Here is a 17,503-nt window from a genome sequence, read left to right as displayed (position 1 = left end):
AAGTTTTGGACCGATAATCCTAAAATGTAGCCATCATAGATTTACTATACTTGAACGAATGTGTCCCACCTTCACTGGCCCTGATTTGAATGGCGTTTGGCGGCAGATGTGTTTTGAGAGATATTATGCAACCACTTATTCCTCAGACAGACAGCCTGTTCGCATGCAGGATAAAAGAGGGCGGGACCCTGTCTGCTCTCTCTTCCACCACAACTTTTCGCGCTGCGGCCCAGGTGATATTAGCGCCACTCGTTTTGTCCCCATAGAGTGTGGGTTGTCCCCCACCTCCCTCCGGCCTCCCATCTGTTTGTTTTAGCCGCACAGCTAATTACAGCCAGCCGCAGACACAAAACCTGGGTGATTAGGTAAAAGGTATTAATAACGGGTGTCTGTGGGCAGGGTTTTACCACGGGACGCTGGCGTTACTGTGGGAGAAGAAGCACAAAACTCTTGGCTGAAAATCAAAGATCGTCTATGAGGCTGTTAGTCACTCGTTTCGGTGTACTAATACTCACGTCATTAGCAGGATGGCAGTTAGAAATAACTCTTCTTCCTTCTCTTTGTTTTTTTTTTATTTTAATCAGAATACATACATTGTGTTCACTCGTCTAAAAGCGAACAGGATTAGCAGGTCATTAATGGAAGTTGTTAATGACTGAAGCAGGCAGTTAACAGTTACAAATGTATTACATGTCTCAACATGTCACTGGTCTGTTAAACATCGTTTTTCGTAATTGTCGTTGGCGCCTTGATGAGTCTCCCTTTGTTGATTATCATCCCTAAAAGAAAAATCACTACAGATTAATTTTCCACTGTATTGGAAAGGGGTTTAGTTTGAAAAAAATAAAATACTTGAATGCCTGCCTGATATAACCTTCTACAGTGCTTACAGCATTGTAAATTATAGTGTAAATTTTGACTTTCAGTGTTCGTTGCTTTGCGTCAGTTGTTCCAAATATGCTACCGAAAAGTGTTGACCACATGACCCAGGTTTCCCTGCTGCCGTTGCTGGTGCTGTACCCGAAAATAGTTCCAGAGTGAGACTTTTTTTTTTTTTTTTTTTTTTTTTTTATTAACCCCTCCTAGACTGGGGACAGAGCGCGCCTGTTGCCCCGCCAACACAACTCTAGAGGCGTGGCCGTCTTCCACGCCCATTGGTAGAAGCCGAGGACAATAACGCTGACTGGCTGGAGCTGAATGACGCAGTCAGTCACCTGGGCCCTGATAGGCTGGAGTGAGCCAGATGCCTGAGAGCGCCAGAAAACAAGCTTGAGCGGGTGATGCTGAAGTCTCCCCGGGACAGTGTAGAGTTTCCGCTGATCGGACAGGGCTCTTAGAGGACTGGAGGTACAAGCTGAGGAGCACTACCCGCTTATTTTGAAGAGGGAAATTGGCTGCTATGTTGGTTTGAAGAAAATACGCGCTGACAAGTCTGTATAATCGGGCACAGAGCCACATTGGAATATTTCATTCATTCAACGGCGAAAAAGGTGAGGAACGGTGTTTCCTCTTTAGTGGTTTCCTAACTGTTGGTATGCTGGTCAGCTGAGCTAGTAATGTTAGCTAAGTAGCTAATTAAAGCTAAATAAGCCTTAGAGACTATAATAATACAGTAATAAAGCAATTTTCAGGCTCTGCCATACCTAATAATATGGACATATTTTAGTGAATTGGCCCTTTACGAAGATGATAACGTAAGTTAACCTTAACGCTACAGCTTACGTCAACTTAGAATTAACGTTATTTATAAACATCACGTAGTAATACTTTCAGCTCTCAACTTGCTATATCCGCTGCATTTCAGTAGGTTTACGTTATGGTAGCATAAGCCTAACGTTAACTAACGTTAGGGAAATGGATGGTTGCGTTACAGCCATTAGCTTGCTAAGGGCTAATTAGCTGATGTTCTTTCCGCCAAATCCAGCTGACCACTCGTCTGACTTTTCTGTAACTTAGCTGAAATTTACTTAAATCATTCATTCCGCTTTGGTATTAGTCAGGTAATCTATTTCTGCGTTACTACATAAAACTTTCCTTTTTTGGAATGCAGTTTTATCCTGATGGAAGTTGAATGTCTAGCACTGAAAGACCTCACAAGTCCAAGGAAAAGTTTCACGATGGAGCTGGAGGAGGATGGGGGCCAAAGTGAACAAAAGGTAAGGTTAAGATGTTGATCTAATAAGGTGTGATCTGAGACGTGTGGCAGGTTTGATATGATGCAACTGAAGGAGAGCTCCAGAATCAGGCTGATCTCAGACAGATGTTCCGGGTAATGTGGTGGCATCTAAAGAGTGAGATATGGTTGCTATGGGCTAGGCTAGGCTGGCCTTTGGCTATAAACACCAGTGTTTCCATCAGAGAAAGTGGGAAGTAGCTTGTCAAAAAGGGGGGGGTCACACAAAGTCATAAAGTTTTACAAAATCTCAAATTTATTTTCTTGAATTTTTTATTTAAATACTGCACCCAAATTAATCAGCATGCCACGCTGTCCCAGTGTGAACATTTGACTTCCTAAACAAAAGCCTGTGATTTGGGTTTATACAGCAGCAGGTTTAATAGTTTTGGAGTCCTTGAAATGTACCCAGTTTAACAAATGTTTGAAACATTGACTAAACATTTGTAAGACTGCAGGCTAACTTCCACTAATACAATAACGCACTTGTCACAGGAAAACATCTGCACAGAGAGGAGAAGATCCACGCCACTGAAATCTACAGAGTCCACCATCCCTGCTTTGCTGATAAGCAGAAAAGGCGCCACCCCTGACCTGGCCCACATCACCCCCATCAAACACATGGCCTTGGCGGAGCCCTGGACGCCCACGGCCAATCTAAAGATGCTGATCAGCGCAGCGAGCCCAGACATCCGGGACAGAGAGATGAAAAAGGTGCTGTTTAGACCCATAGAGAATGAGAAGGACAAGCCAGCAAGCCCAGATGCCGTGGTGGAGGATACAGAGGTGGAAGACTCTTGTCAGGTATGTGAAATTTTAGCACCTGCCAAAGAGGCAAAGTATATATAGTATCGAAACACATGGGTTCAAACGGCCTCGAAAATAATCAATAGTGCATAATTAATACAGTCTAAAAGTCTCTTATTTTTTGTGTTATTCACTGGGGAGAAAGTGAGGTTGCAGTTATTGCTTATTAGTTTGATTGTGGAAATGCTCTCTGAGGAACCCAGCATTTCCACAATCTTAAAAGTCCAGGGAGTAAACACTTTCTCCCTCACTTTACTCACATTAGCAGCTGAATTCTCAAGATAGTGAGTTTTCAAAAGCAAAATCACTCAGTCATGTGTAATAAATATATTGTATAGAAAATGGCAGCTGGAGGCTGAATTGCCCTGAGCTTGTGTGATACAATTATTTGTTAAATCCGACATGTGAAGGTTTTTCCCGGCCTTATTGGTTATTGCAGGATTTAATTCTATTCTAAAATATGTGCATTTGAAGATGTCTATTTAAGGCACTGAACTGAGATGTGTGTTAGTGTGCATGCTAAATAACCCCAAGGATCACTTAGCCGGCAGAAAATTATTTTAAGAAGAAATGTTTATCATTCATCTCTTTATGCGTTTTGTGTGTCTGTCCAGTTTGAAGCTGCAGAGGAAGAGGATGATACTGACAAAAAGCCCAGCAGGAAGCAGAAGAGTCTGGGTCTGCTGTGCCAGAAGTTCCTGGCCCTCTACCCTGATTACCCACCACCGCACATCCCCATCTGGATCTCACTGGATGAGGTGGCGACCAGTCTTGGTAAGAGCCGGTCATTTTATGTTATTGGATTTAGGGACGGTTGTTATTTCATACAAACATTAGAATCCCTCTGTATTTAGTGGAAGGTGCTGAGCTGCAATTTGGAGCAAAGCTCTTTAGTTTCGTAACATTCATTTATTTGTACACTGACACACACTGCCTATTTGGTGAGTTTTTATTTAAACATGCCCGTATGTTTTCTAAGAACGGGCAGATCAGTTCTCTGCTCTTCTGTTGAACTTGTCAGGAGTGGAGCGGCGGCGTATCTATGACATCGTCAACGTATTAGAGTCTCTGATGATTGTGGGTCGGATAGCCAAGAACAGCTACACCTGGTACGGCCGTCAGCGGCTGGAGGCCACGCTGGAGGAGCTGCAGCGGAGGGGTCGGCAGCAGGGCTACCACATCCAGATGGCGTTGGCCACCGAGGCCAGAGAGGCCGGAGCGGGGCACGAGGACGACGGCGCAGAAGGAGATGCTGGCAACGGTAATGAACGGAGAGGCATTTAAGTTTATCCAACCTTCAGTAAGGGATTCTGCAAATACCCTTTCTGCTAGTTCTTAGTTTCCCATTTTCTTCTGCTAGCACCTTTGCATGTCTTTACCACTGGCAGTGATAAAGGGGCTGAAGTTTAATGTTGCACTAGGATGACACCATCAGTTTAATGTCGCATGTGTAAAAATGCAAGTGTAGGTTTCATCTCGGGAGCAGCTACCACAAAATTACCACCGCTAAACAATCATTCCCTTCACCCTCAAACCCACAGGAGAGTGAATACAAGCCTGGTTTCCATAGGGATCCTTCCTCCTCATGCATGCACACACATGCACACAGCTTTTCATTGAGAGTGTGTGTGTTGACTTGTCAGTGTGGCAGGATAATAATAGCACTCATGACGAAGAGGCACTTTACAAAGGTAAAGCCCAGTGACAGGCTTTGATGTCCATTAAGTGGTTAATGTCTGCTGGTGTTGTTACGGCTGGTTGAATGTGATGACCTCAGGCGATATAATTATACGTAATAGCTGTCATCACTGCTGTCCTGCAGAACAACAAACACCTACATCTGAAATGGTATTATTAAGGCGGCAGCTGCACATTTAAGCGTTAATGTCGTGGTTCACGATCAATTATTTTTTAACAAGTTGGAAACATTTCACTGTATGTGAAAGACGATATATGCAGGGTGCAACTCCTATGGGCGTTGGAAGGTTGGTACTCAGACTGCAAACATGGTATTAGAGGATGTGGTATTTATTTTCTAAATTTAAGGGTTTTGGTTTTCTCTGCAGGAGCGGTTAGGGCTGAACCTCCATCATTTTAATGCTTAATGACACCATATCTAACATACCATACCACTACCATTAGAAGAGGCAGTGTGGTAAACCATTTAAATCTTTCTAATCTACAAAATGATCAGGATCCTCAGTTTACAGTGACCTTTGAACAGTCAGATAGTGGTGCTTTATATTTATATTCATGAGGGTTGTCTCTGCTTTTGTGTTGGTTTTCCTGTTAAACAGGAAAAATCAAGGCTCTAATTAAACAAAACCTCATGTGTGTCTGCATTTAACTGTGTTAAGTGAACCACGGGTATGTGAATGCTAATTTCTTGCAGAGCACAAAGGCCTGCCCCCTGCTTTAACATACATGTGATCATGTTTAAGGTTTCATGTCACTGCTTTAAAATGTTTTAAATCACATTCAACAAAAACACAATAGAAAGAGGTTTTGAAGGGCGGGTTTGAATTATTGCAGGTATTTACATAAGAGGAAGAGGGGTCTGTTTTTCTAAATATGTTCTTATACAAATGAGTTATTCCTTGCTCCTGCAATGGCCCAATGTTCACTGGTGATTACATTATATAATGTAGATGTTTCTATGTTATTTCTAGCTGCTGGCAACAGGAAAGACAAATCTCTGCGCATCATGAGCCAGAAGTTTGTCATGCTGTTCCTGGTGTCCAAAACTCAGACTGTTACCCTGGACACAGCGGCGAAGATTCTCATCGAGGAGAGTCAGGACTCGTCAAGTCACAGCAAGTACAAAAGTGAGAAAGAAAGTACAAAAGATGAAAATGTCTTGTATTACAGAACCTGTGTTATCAAAACTAAACCCCATCCCTGTATCTTCTTCAGCTAAGGTGCGGCGACTGTACGACATTGCCAATGTGCTGACCAGCCTGGGCCTCATAAAGAAGGTCCATGTCCGTGAGGAGAGAGGCAGGAAGCCGGCCTTCAAGTGGCTTGGCCCTGTTGAATTCAAACGCTCTGGAAATGCCGGTAAGGATCAAAGACAAGCTTTATTAACTTTACAAAAGTAGCTCTGACGCTCCTGGACCCATTCAGAGACCTCTGGTGACAGTGATTAATATGCATCACTGTCACCTGTAAGGTGTTTTGGATAGAGGAGTCTACCAAATGGCAGATTTTTTGCCATTAGCTACATTTGCCATTACTGCTATCATGCTAAAGTCATCCATCTCGCTGTCATCATCATCTGTAGGAAATACTGTGAACTTGGCGGCTGTCACTCTGCCTGGGGCCACGCAGCCAATGGCAGGCCAGGACCTCAGAAAAGCCAAGATGGCACGCTACACCTCTTTCAACATCACACCAACTTCTGTGGCCATCCAGCGGCAGGTCAGCTCTGCACCCAGCAGTCCACGACGAGAACCTACTGGTGAGAGACACTATGAATTTTGCAGTTTCCTTTTGTCGCTGTATTACAGTAGAGTTTTTTTTAATGTTCATGTCTGATAACTGGTTTACTTTCCTCACACTGCAGGTCAGCCAAGCCAGCCTGTGGATTATTCCAGAAAGACTTCAAGCAACAATGCAGTGTGTCAACTGCAGTTTGGAAACAGCACTGAGTGAGTTAATACTAACACACATACACACTCAACCTGTTTGATATCACCAGTTGCAGTCTCTTGGTTTACCACTGCAGACTACAGTAAAATATACTACTGTGTGCTGTACAATTTACTGCAGTAACTCTTTTCGCTAACCCCGATCAGTCTTTCAGTTTTATTGTAGAGAATCCACATCAGCTGCCTGGAACAAGGGGGAAATTAGATATTATAGAGAAACTCTTCGTCTCAGATTGAAAACTAAAGTGACAACTGCATCCAAATGGATACACAGTTTTCATTTTGACAGATGGCATCACACGCTATTAACAACATGTTTAGTTATAAGGTGCCATGGCCCCCCAGTCTCTGAAGGGGTTTTTAGATCTCATTCATATACCATATTTCACACTCACTGCCTGTGTTTTCATTGGCTGATGTGATTAGCTTTAGGCTACATGTAACATAAGCGGACTACTGTGGATATGAATAGTTTTTGTCTCCTATGGTTGTATGCGTTGGCTCCATAGATACAGTACACAGTAGTTCTGGTTGTTATTTCTACGGTTGGCCTGCTTGCTGGCCAAACCACAGCTGCCTCAGGGCTGTGGCTGTTAAGTGTTTCTGGAGGGAGCGATGATAATAATGGGGCATAGAAGTGTGTTGAAAAGGAATATTTTACACATGAAGCTGGGTAAAACAAAATGCACCAGAGGCAGTAGTAGCCCACAGGATAAGAGGTGGAGGTTCATAGCTGGAAGGCGGCCAGTGAGAAGTCTGCACATCAGCGAGAGAGATCAGAGGGCCATCCAGCCTCTTTTCTACCACACAAACTTTTCCAAGGGTTCAGAAATCTCCCCCGCTTTTTGTCCGGTGGGAGCCAGGGATTTAATTCCTCTGCCATCGACCCTGGTGCCTAAAAATTGTCCACGCTCGCTCGCATCCCTGAGCAGAGTTTGCAGAGCAGATTTTTTCCCCCAATTGGTCATACATAAAACCCGCAGCTACTGCATTTTGTGGACAGCTTCATTCACACAAATAGGAAGTACTGGGTGCCACTGGTACCACTACAAGGAGAAGAGTTGGACATTTCCTGTTATGTCTTGTAATGCAGTGCTTCTAAAACTTTTTAACATTAGGGACCCCTAAACTGACACAAATCAGACCCCCATTTGATACGAGTTTATCCCAGGGTCTCCCATCTGACAGGATTTTGGCTTTTAGATGTTTTATTACAGAAAGTGCATGAAACCCGTGACCAAAATAGTCACATTCTGTCCTCAGTTACTTAGATGGAAAATAAATGATTCCACTTTTTTTTTGCTGGGGAACCTCTGGGGGTCCCTGGACCACACTTTGAGAACCACTGTTGTAGTAAAGTAAGCAAGAGAGAGGCCAAACCTTATTTGTTGATTGTTTCATTAATGCACTAAAGCTAAAAGTAAAAAACACTATAAATCTACTTTGGAAAGACACTCTAGAGTTGCCAGTCTCCATTTCCACCTCGGCATGTGTCCTTTGACATCCATTCAAGCATCATATTTGGACCCCGGAAAAGCGTATGTGGACCCAGGCCCTGTGAGGGTTGCCTTTTGTTGTTATTTTTAAATGAAGCTCATTTATTTATAAGCTTTTTTACATTAAGCTTGAATTCTAACAAATAAAAATTTCTTGCTTTCTTGTTTCCCTGCAGTAACTGTCCAGGCGCAGCACTGCAGACCCGCAGCAGCAGCCCGCTGCCCCTCTCCTCCGCCCACCCCACCCTGCTGGCACCTTCTCTCCACCAAGAGCATCTCTTCACACCTTCCTCCTCCCCCCACTGCTTGGCCTACCTACCCAGCCTGTCCCAGCCCTCGGTGGTCATGCTGTACAGGGCGCCAGACAAGCCTGACCAGAGGCCTGAAGGCCAGAGATTGCCCAGGTTGGAGTCTGAGGAGGGGAGGAAGAGAAGGAGTGAAGAAAGGGAAGAAGAGGAGACGGTGGTGAAAAAGAAGGGAACGTCTGGGTTAGAGGAATGTGACAAGGTGAGGTGGTGGTGTGTGTCTTGATATGCTGATAAAATATTTACAGAGAAAAACATTTTACTTACTGTCTAATATAATAAGATTGACTGAACAGCATAATTATTTTGGTTCAGTGCAGTGACGTGATTACATTATGCCTTTTGTCCTGTGTGGTTTTGTGTCCACAATCACAAGATCCTCTATAATTCTTGATAGAAGCCTGTTAAATTGAAAATATGAAATGCTACCCGCTCACTGATGAGAATAACTCATTCCTGGTGTAATTATAGAAATATCATATTAGTGATGTATAGGATATTTGATAATTTGAACCCCCCAGCAATTAATCAGGCCACGCAGCACTAGTAATTGGAAGAGTCCCATTTTTCACAATTTAGATAATTGGCCATAGGCACTGCACTCTTACTTGTGGAAAAATCCTTGGACTTTAATTCTTGAATTTATTCCCAGTGTTTGTTTTTCCCCTTCCAGATGAGATCTGAACCTCACAGGGAAGCAGCAGAGTGTTCCCAAAGGGGTAACACCAGGACTTCCCCAGAAAGCCCAGCAGGCTTCTCCAGAGAGCAGGCGTTTGATGAAAGTCTAGGTGGCAACCGCATCAGTGAGCCGGCCCAGCCATCACACTACCTCTATGTACCCAACAACGCAGGTATGTACACAACTCTGAAAACCCACTACAGGCAAGGGTATGTCAGAACTGTTAGCTGGATTTGAGAAGTTCTCAGGGTATTTTCCACATAGAATATTTAGCATATTATAAGTAACATGTAAATGTAAATGCTCCGTACTTGTATAGCGCCTTTCTAGTCTTTTCGACCACTCAAAGCGCTACATCTGCATTCACCAGTCATACACATTCATACACTGAGCCTAAGTGCTCAAACAGAAACTAACATTCACACACATTCATACACTGGCGGAACAGCCGCCAGGGGCAAATCGGGGTTCAGTATCTTGCCCAAGGACACTTCGACACGCAACCAGGGGGAGCCAGGGATTGAACCGCCGACCTTCCGATTAACGGCCAACCCGCTCTACCTCCTGAGCCACAGCCGCCCCAAAACAAAACAAAACGCATAACAAAACGCATGCACACACTATCTTGTCCAAAAACAAGCCACTTATTTTTATCTTTTAAAGGACTCAAATCGCTTATCTGCTCCATTAAACATTTCTCCTTTATTGCATCAGCTCTTGGTTGGGTACAGGGGTGAGCTCATTTGGAGCAGCTGGAAGTAGAACAACAGTGTTGCACATCTTCTGGGAGATATTATATCATCAAGCCTGACAGTATAACAAGAGACCGTCTGCAGGTTCATACTGACATGACAACACAAAGACTGGAGTCTGGGTTTGTAAATTGTAAACATTAAAATACAGTATTAGTTTTGTTTGGGGGAAAGTACAAAAATCAGTTTTACCTTTAAATACTTTTAAAAAGTTGAACATCTCATCACTAGTTAAGCCATCAGTCATTTTAATGTTTGATTATGTGACAGAGGTAAACTGTATAATACAATCTAAATGATTACATTTAAGTGTAAAATAAAAACTACAAACCAAGTATGTAAAACTAAGTTTGTGCTGTTCTTGCTTTGTTCTACCACAGCCAAACAAATTTTCTTAGTCAAACATGTCCAAAAAGCACTAGAATAGTGTAAGAATATGAAATGGTTTTGGAGTTGACTGATAGAAGACGGTATCTGTACAAATCCTTTCTGCAAAAATCATCATGTTACATGCTGACAAATGCAATAAAATGTACAGTTTCATGACGACTCACCAAATGTTGGTTCAACGGGGATTTGTTCTCAGGTTTTTAACGTGTTTGGCAATCTGGAGCCTGTCTTGGTACAAGTCAGATGACTTTGAAACCTAACAGTGTAGTCCATATTGTATAAAAAATAATGAAATAACCCACAGCATCTGTTTTCTCCAGGTCTGAATAGCCTCAACTTCTTCCTCTCTGCCGGCCAGCCACCAGCTGGTCTAGCACTTCCTCCCAGCAGTGTTCCCACCCTGGCACTGCCCTACGTCCTGGTGCCCTCTTCAGCTCTTCCCCACTACCCCCTAGTGGCCAGCGGCCTACAACAGCAAGGCTCAAATGCCCACAGCAAACTGAGCTTCAGTCTGCCTGCTGTGATGTCACCTGCCCACTTTATGGTGGGGGCGCCGCCGTTCGGCCTGCCAGCAGCATCAGAGATCAACAGGTCGCCGGCTCCTTCGCCGTCCACCCCAGAACAGAGCCGGCTGTACGGGTCAGGCATTCCACATTCCCCCTCAGGACCACGTCAGACCGTCAGCATCCACACACCAGAACCACTGGTAAGACTTTCCTGTTCTAATGCTGCCCTCCCCACACATACGCAGATCTCTGCAGAGCTTATTAACGTCAACGTCATTTTCTTTCATGATGCTACATGACCTTTCTGGTACTTGTAAAAATGCCACAACACAGCTTGACATGAAAGCAGATGCGGCGTCTGTTTTGTGGATGGTTTCCCCTCATTTTGACGCTTTTTGTAATCTCCAACTTCTTATGCAGAGATTAATGTTCCTGTCTGCAAAACTGTCTGCCAGAATTGCTCCTCACAGTCATTTTCTAGCACATCTAGTCATCAATGAAGAGCTTTAACAGTGACTGTTTTCTGACATCTAAGAGTTCTCGAATCCACCTTCAAAGAAACTTGTGAAAATGCTCCCTGCTCCCCAAAGTACCTGTCAATAATGTAACTAACCAAAGCCTACATCACTCTTTACCTTCACAGACACCAAAGGAAACCACATCGTCTGCTGCTAAGGCTTTCTTCCAGACCCCAGGCACACTGGGAAGTGTAGTCAGCGCTGTACCAGCTGCCCGGAAAAGAGGCTCCGCACAGAGGAGACTGGACATCGGCCACCCTCCGACCATGTAGACATCTGAAGAGATGGAATTGGGTGGCTTACATGCTGGTGTGAAAGAAATGGTTTCAACCCACTGATGCTTTGTTAGTTTATTAATTAATAAATTAAGGGTTTCCTTCCAATCTGCAAGAATAAACGTTTCAGCAAGAGACTGTTTACTCTGAGATGTAAAATTAACTATCCTTAAATATGAAACATTTTTGGAAAGCAGAGATCTTAAGATATCTCGCATTTTGCTGATGATTGTAATGTTTTACTAAATGGTGGGAATCTCATTTTTACATGAAACTCTTCCGTTATTGGTCGTTATAGTAACAGTTCAAATGTGCCTCATGGTTGTAATTATGGGATGCTGCGTTTCCAAGTGAATGAGAGAAGCAGTATTGCCAATGTAACAGTGCCCTCCTGTGGTGGGAGTCGGCCACTGCTGAACTTTTGTTTGTCGACCTTAATTTTCCCTCCCAGATACGATCAAGCTACCTAACCCCCTGTCACTTGTGTGTGTGTTTGTGTATATATATAGCCCAATTGCTATTTATATTTTAGCTAATATATGTTGATTACAGAGACTGTAATGGAACATTAACTTGTTTTAGTATTTGACAAATGTTTGTTTAATATTGAAGTGATTGTCTGGCCCCTGTTAGGTTTAGCTACATTATCAAGGTATAATAGGAAATGTATCAGCTGCTGGTCGCCGGGTTACGTCGACAGTAGCAGACAAGCTTCTCTCGGCTTATTTCAGACATTACTGTGAGGAGAAAAATCACTAAAGCCTTAAGTGTTTACTGAAAGCCGAGTATCTCAACAAACAGTTGTTGGACTTGGATTTACTCATCAGGAAGACAAATGTTACTGGTGCTGTGTATGTTTTCACTGAGTATGTGCAACCATAGAGCTTAATGGTTAAACAAATCCTTTAGCTCTGACAACTAAATGTGACGATGCTCTCAGGTACTCGAATACTTGTAACTTTACTAGAAGTGGATTTTGGAGAGATATCAGAGTACTGTAAAGAATTTTTTTATCCTTAATTTATCCAGGGAAAGTAGACTGAGTTTATGTGTTGTCTGTTTTAGCAGCACGATTCCACGTGCATATAGTCCGACACATCTGGGAGACTCCCGACATGACCACGCTCTCTTGTTGGCTGGTGCTGTTGGGGGTTAAGTGCCTTGCTGAGAGAAGAGAGCTGCTTCCTCAGTACAGATTTTCTCAGGTTGTCCAGGGGTGAGTATCAACCGCCCTCTAATCATAAGACAACCCAGCCAAAATATTGGTGCTTTGCATTCAGGAGAGTTTTATGTCACACCAAAGGGTGCACAGATAATCCTCTCTGATCACTGGATGTGTTATTAATGTACAGTTGTGTCATTAATTCTTTGTACATTGTTTTCAGTGTCATTTATATTTCCACATGCAGAATGTTAAATGCTGCTTTCCTGTTTTTAAAATAATGATTATTGCACTGCTCATTTTAACTTCCACAAAACTTCGAGCTATTCCTTCACTGTTCTGCTCTTCCCTCTCTGTAGTTATGGGCCAAACTGGCTTTCTTCTGTATGACTTTCACAAACTTTAAAAAATAAAATGACACTGACCAGTTTTGGCGTGTGTGCTTTAGATTTTTTTTCCCCCCACCAAAGCTTTACTAATGTAATTCTGTTTTTTCAAAGATAAAAGGCTCACCCTACTTAATCGGAAATTAAAAGAAAATTTATTTAGCTATCCAGTTGTATTCTACAGTGAAAAAAAAATCCACTAAGATGGTAATCCAACTGTTGACAGATTTACAAATTGTTTCAGTTTACCGATTTACAAACGTACAAATTACACCAATAATTCAGCCCATTTCAGAGTGACCCAACAGATGGAAGCAAGCCGTGCTAATGTGGTCAGATAACACACTGCTGCGTTGTACACATTAAACACAAGATGGAACTGCTGATCTGGGTGAAGCCACAGCATTATAATATGCGTTATTACAAACAAAACCTCAGATATCAGTGGAGAAGCAGAAAGAAGTCTGATTCAGAAATTCTAATGACCCATGCAGTAAACACCAATAAACTAAGGCTTGATTTCAACAATGCATATCAAGTGTGATTCTCAGGGTCAGGTCAGGCTGATTGAGTCGCACTTAAAAACACACACACCATCTGTCTGAGGATATAAACATCTAATCTAAGCTTTTATATCAGTGCTAAAACTGAGCCGAGGGAGCTGCCAATAGATGTGTTTGGCCCCTGCCAAGCATTTATGACACTAAACCTCAGCAGATGGGACCATTAAGTTTATATGTACAGTATCTGCTCTGGCCAAAAACCACTTCAATGAACACACATTCATTGCTTTTCTTACCACCCTGATTACTACTACTACGTCACTAACGATTGCCAGTTCTACTACAACTGTACTACTAGCAGCCTATTACTGCTATTACCATTGCTAGTACTGCTAGCATATGGATTTGTGCTACCACCTCCACTACTACTGATAGAACTCCTTCCTGTACATACTACCCAGTAACCAACTAATTAATGTGGTCTTTAGGTGCAGATGTTTAGGATAAAACTGAGATAAAAGCTTTGTAGTCATATAACAGTTGTTTCAACATTTTTAATGGCTGTATTTCACAATAAGACACACCATGAACTGATGATAACCTAGAGTGATTTGACATTTTGGGAAATACGCTTTCTTGCCAAGAGTTAGATGAGAAGATGTCTATCACACTTTTGTTTTCCCATTAGAATATGAAGCTACAGCCAGGAAATGGTTTGCTTAGCGTAAAGACTGCTCTGGCGGCAGTGGGAAACAGCCAGCCTGGCTCTGTTTTAGATTTAAAGATTTAGAGTTAGATTTGTTTTATGTGTTAAGCTGTTAAAAACCAAAGTGCAGTTTACAATTTGACAGGGGGGTTATGTTCTGGACAATGTCTTAGCCGAGCGCAGTGATAGTGAAGCTCTGTATGTCTAGGTTAAAACTGGGCTGAACAGTATTTCAATGATTCTACTTTTAAGTGAAGTTAAGACTTGCTTAAGTTTTAGCCCAAATTTTACAAAGACATCTAGATATTCTTTGACCTGCAAATCAACTAAACAGTGCTTACTGGGTATGCCACTAGTACTACTACAATTAGGATTTATAAACAGGTTTATTTTATTCAAGGTGCAGCTGGATACAGTTATAATCAGTATTAAAAAAAAAAAGTTCTTTAAAAAGGGTTATATGTCGATTTAGGGCATAAAAACAAAAACATCTGTAGATCACATCTGAAAAACATGTAATTTTTTTGTACCCATTTGGTGTATCCTTTCAAAGTACCATAATCCGTCCCATTATTATTTCATAAGAGCAACCACCTTTGTGTTCCTATTAAACGCTTAACATTTTAGTTTTAAAAAAAAATTCTATTTATTGCTTTTCATTTACCTGTGGCTCTCTGGGATTTCCTCGCCTCAAGCCTTTGTGTTCATATGAGGGAAATGGGAGCTGTAGCTCTACCTGAGGCAGTCTGTATTTGATTTTTATTACTGCTTAGCTTCTGCTCTCAGAAATTCTTTCTGAATTACACTACTATGCCTATTAAACCCAGGTGTGCTGCTAGCTTTGTGTTATGTTCAGCTGCCAGCTGAATGCTGGTAACAGAGGTTGTGGACCCAAATGCAGACATGGAGATTGAAATGCAGACAGGGAGGAAAAAAAACAGACTTACAGTTGATATGGTGTGAGCAGCCCAAAACACAACAGGGGAATAATCCAAAAGGTCCAACTGAAAGTAAATCCAAAGTGAATCCACAAAACACAGGGGGCACAAGAAACACTGGCATGGGAAACAATGAACTGGCACAGAGTGAAGGGGCAAACCACAATACAACAGGAGGGGAGACCATAATTACACACAGGTGAACCCACTGGACAATCAGAGAAGCCAACACAGGAAGCAAAGAGAGACAGTGACACATGAGGCAGAAAAACTACAAACCAAAACAGGAAGTAAGAGTCACATAATACACAAGGCATGAAATCACAAAATAAAACATAACACAGATGACTTTAATGCCTTGCTGACAAAACCTACAAAAAGCTAAGAACACAGACAGTAAAACAAGACCAGAACACTAGTAAAACAAGCAAACAAGGGCAGGGAATGAAAACAGAAACCAAATACAAAACATACCCAACCAACCCAAATCTGAGACAACTGGCCATCTCAGTATGGTTGGGACCTGTCCAGAGTTTTCTGGGGGGAGGGGGGTTCTCTTTGCAGTCATTCACATGCGGACTTGCTTTTGTGTTCCGCATTACTACTTTGCTGCATGACGCCTAAGCTCACAGACAGATGACTGGATATTGTTGATAATTCATAAAAATGGCAAGTCAGTCCAGGGCCCTATGTAGGAATTGCACTTTAGAATGCACAAGCTGATTTGGGGGGAGTAAAACATATATTGGAGAGCAATAGTAATATTCATCGAGCTACTCATTCTGATCAACAGCAGCAAGTGTGAGAGTAAACCTTAGGAGCAAGTCTCAGGAAATCACATAATTAATCGCACGTATGTTCTAAATAGCAATAGCCAATCGGACACAATGATTTACCGTACATCTGTCTCATTGTTCATTCTTAAAAAATGTATATTACCAAACTCAATCCAATTCCATTAAATTTTTGTTGTCTCATTGCACTTTTCATGTAGAGCAGGTCCAGACCGTACTCTTTGTAATGTTATTCACAGTGACCCAACAATCCCCACCATGAGCAAGTGCTTTGCAAATTCCCTTTTAACAGGTAGAAACCTTGAGCAGAACCTTGACTTGGGGTCCGTCTGCCTCGACCAGTTGGGGGGGTACCCAAACAGAAATGCAAAATACAACAGTAAAGGTTGTTGTGGTGCAGACTTCAATGAAACTGAATAATAGTACTAAATGATGATAGCAATAATAATGGTACTACTATTACTACTACTACTACTAGCAATTGCAGCAGCAGTGGGTGAAGAGCAGAAACACAGGGTCAGCAGGAAGCCTGCAACCACAGATCCAGACACACCTGCTGAAATGGATAGGATGAGAGAGAAGAGGGATGAGAAAGCACAAGACTAGGGGAAAGGGAAGTTTAACATGCATTAATGCAGCGGTTCTCAAACTGGGTGGGCGGGCCTCCCTCCGCAAGGGGGGCATAGACGTTGAGCGGACCTAAGGTTGCATGAATGTGATGTGATGACATAAACACACAAAAAAGGCCCAGATCCAAGCAAGGCTATTTTGCTAACCGGAATCTTTTGTTTTATTTCAATCCCGCTTTTATTGATTGATAAAAATGAAATCCACATTTGCTGAAATTGGGGCTGCTTGAATGTTTTTTGGCTTTTAAAAGGGGGGCATGATAGAAAATTTGAGAACCACTACTTTGATGGGATAGGAATCCATGCAGATGGAGAGGAAGAGGAGGAGAGAGGAAGTCTCCCAGCAGTCTAGGCCTATAACAGCAGGGGATGCTTCAGTCTGAGCCAGCCCTAACTATAAGCTTCATCAAAGAGTTATGTCTTAAACCTACTCTTAAATATGGAGATGGTGTCTGTCTCCCGGACCCAAACTCAGACCTGATTCCACAGGAGGGGAACCACAAGTAACCCTGCATTCTGGGAGCGCAGCGCTCTGAGACTTCCTTATGTTGTCACTGCACAATTCGAGAAAACCTCAGATAATTCACTATCCAAGATTTCTCACTTTGCACATGACCGCTCTCACTGTGATTCTGTGCAGCCTCCAAGCTTTAGAAATGACTTTGTAACCCTTTCTGGACAGACAAATAACATTCTGTTGGGATCTTGTTTGTATTCAATCAGCTCAATGCAATTAACAATCAAATTAGTTTAATCAGCTGATGGAGAAAGGGGCAAAAACGTTTTCAGTTTGGAGTGATGTGGGCCTCGGATACCTTTGTTACTTAAATAAATTAT

The 17,503-nt window shown here is 42.4% G+C and overlaps 1 protein-coding gene and 1 long non-coding RNA gene across 3 annotated transcripts; one reads left to right on the top strand and one right to left on the bottom strand.

Annotated features, from left to right (window-relative positions):
• The first annotated feature begins 1,137 nt into the window (after window positions 1-1,137).
• On the top strand, window positions 1,138-13,140 carry e2f7 (E2F transcription factor 7). The gene is made up of 13 exons (XM_046072400.1): window positions 1,138-1,490; window positions 2,051-2,156; window positions 2,669-2,977; window positions 3,595-3,754; window positions 4,002-4,241; window positions 5,650-5,805; window positions 5,894-6,037; window positions 6,261-6,437; window positions 6,543-6,627; window positions 8,300-8,630; window positions 9,102-9,279; window positions 10,570-10,955; window positions 11,399-13,140. Exons 2-13 carry the CDS (start codon window positions 2,061-2,063, stop codon window positions 11,543-11,545), a joined length of 2,409 nt encoding a protein of 802 aa, XP_045928356.1. The 5' UTR covers window positions 1,138-1,490; window positions 2,051-2,060; the 3' UTR covers window positions 11,546-13,140.
• LOC123985047 lies at window positions 3,953-15,419 on the bottom strand. Of its 2 annotated transcripts, none has more exons than XR_006828582.1 (3): window positions 15,253-15,419; window positions 11,391-11,549; window positions 3,953-4,232 (listed from the first exon to the last, which is right to left on the bottom strand). It is a non-coding gene; the product is annotated as an uncharacterized LOC123985047 (long non-coding RNA). The 2 variants fall into 2 exon arrangements; XR_006828583.1 differs by lacking the exon at window positions 3,953-4,232 and adding an exon at window positions 8,379-8,535.
• Window positions 15,420-17,503: the final 2,084 nt, after the last annotated feature.

This window comes from Micropterus dolomieu, linkage group LG16, assembly GCF_021292245.1.
Source record: "Micropterus dolomieu isolate WLL.071019.BEF.003 ecotype Adirondacks linkage group LG16, ASM2129224v1, whole genome shotgun sequence".
In the NCBI taxonomy this organism is placed as follows: Eukaryota; Metazoa; Chordata; class Actinopteri; order Centrarchiformes; family Centrarchidae; genus Micropterus; species Micropterus dolomieu.
This window is presented reverse-complemented; position numbering and strand designations above follow the sequence as displayed.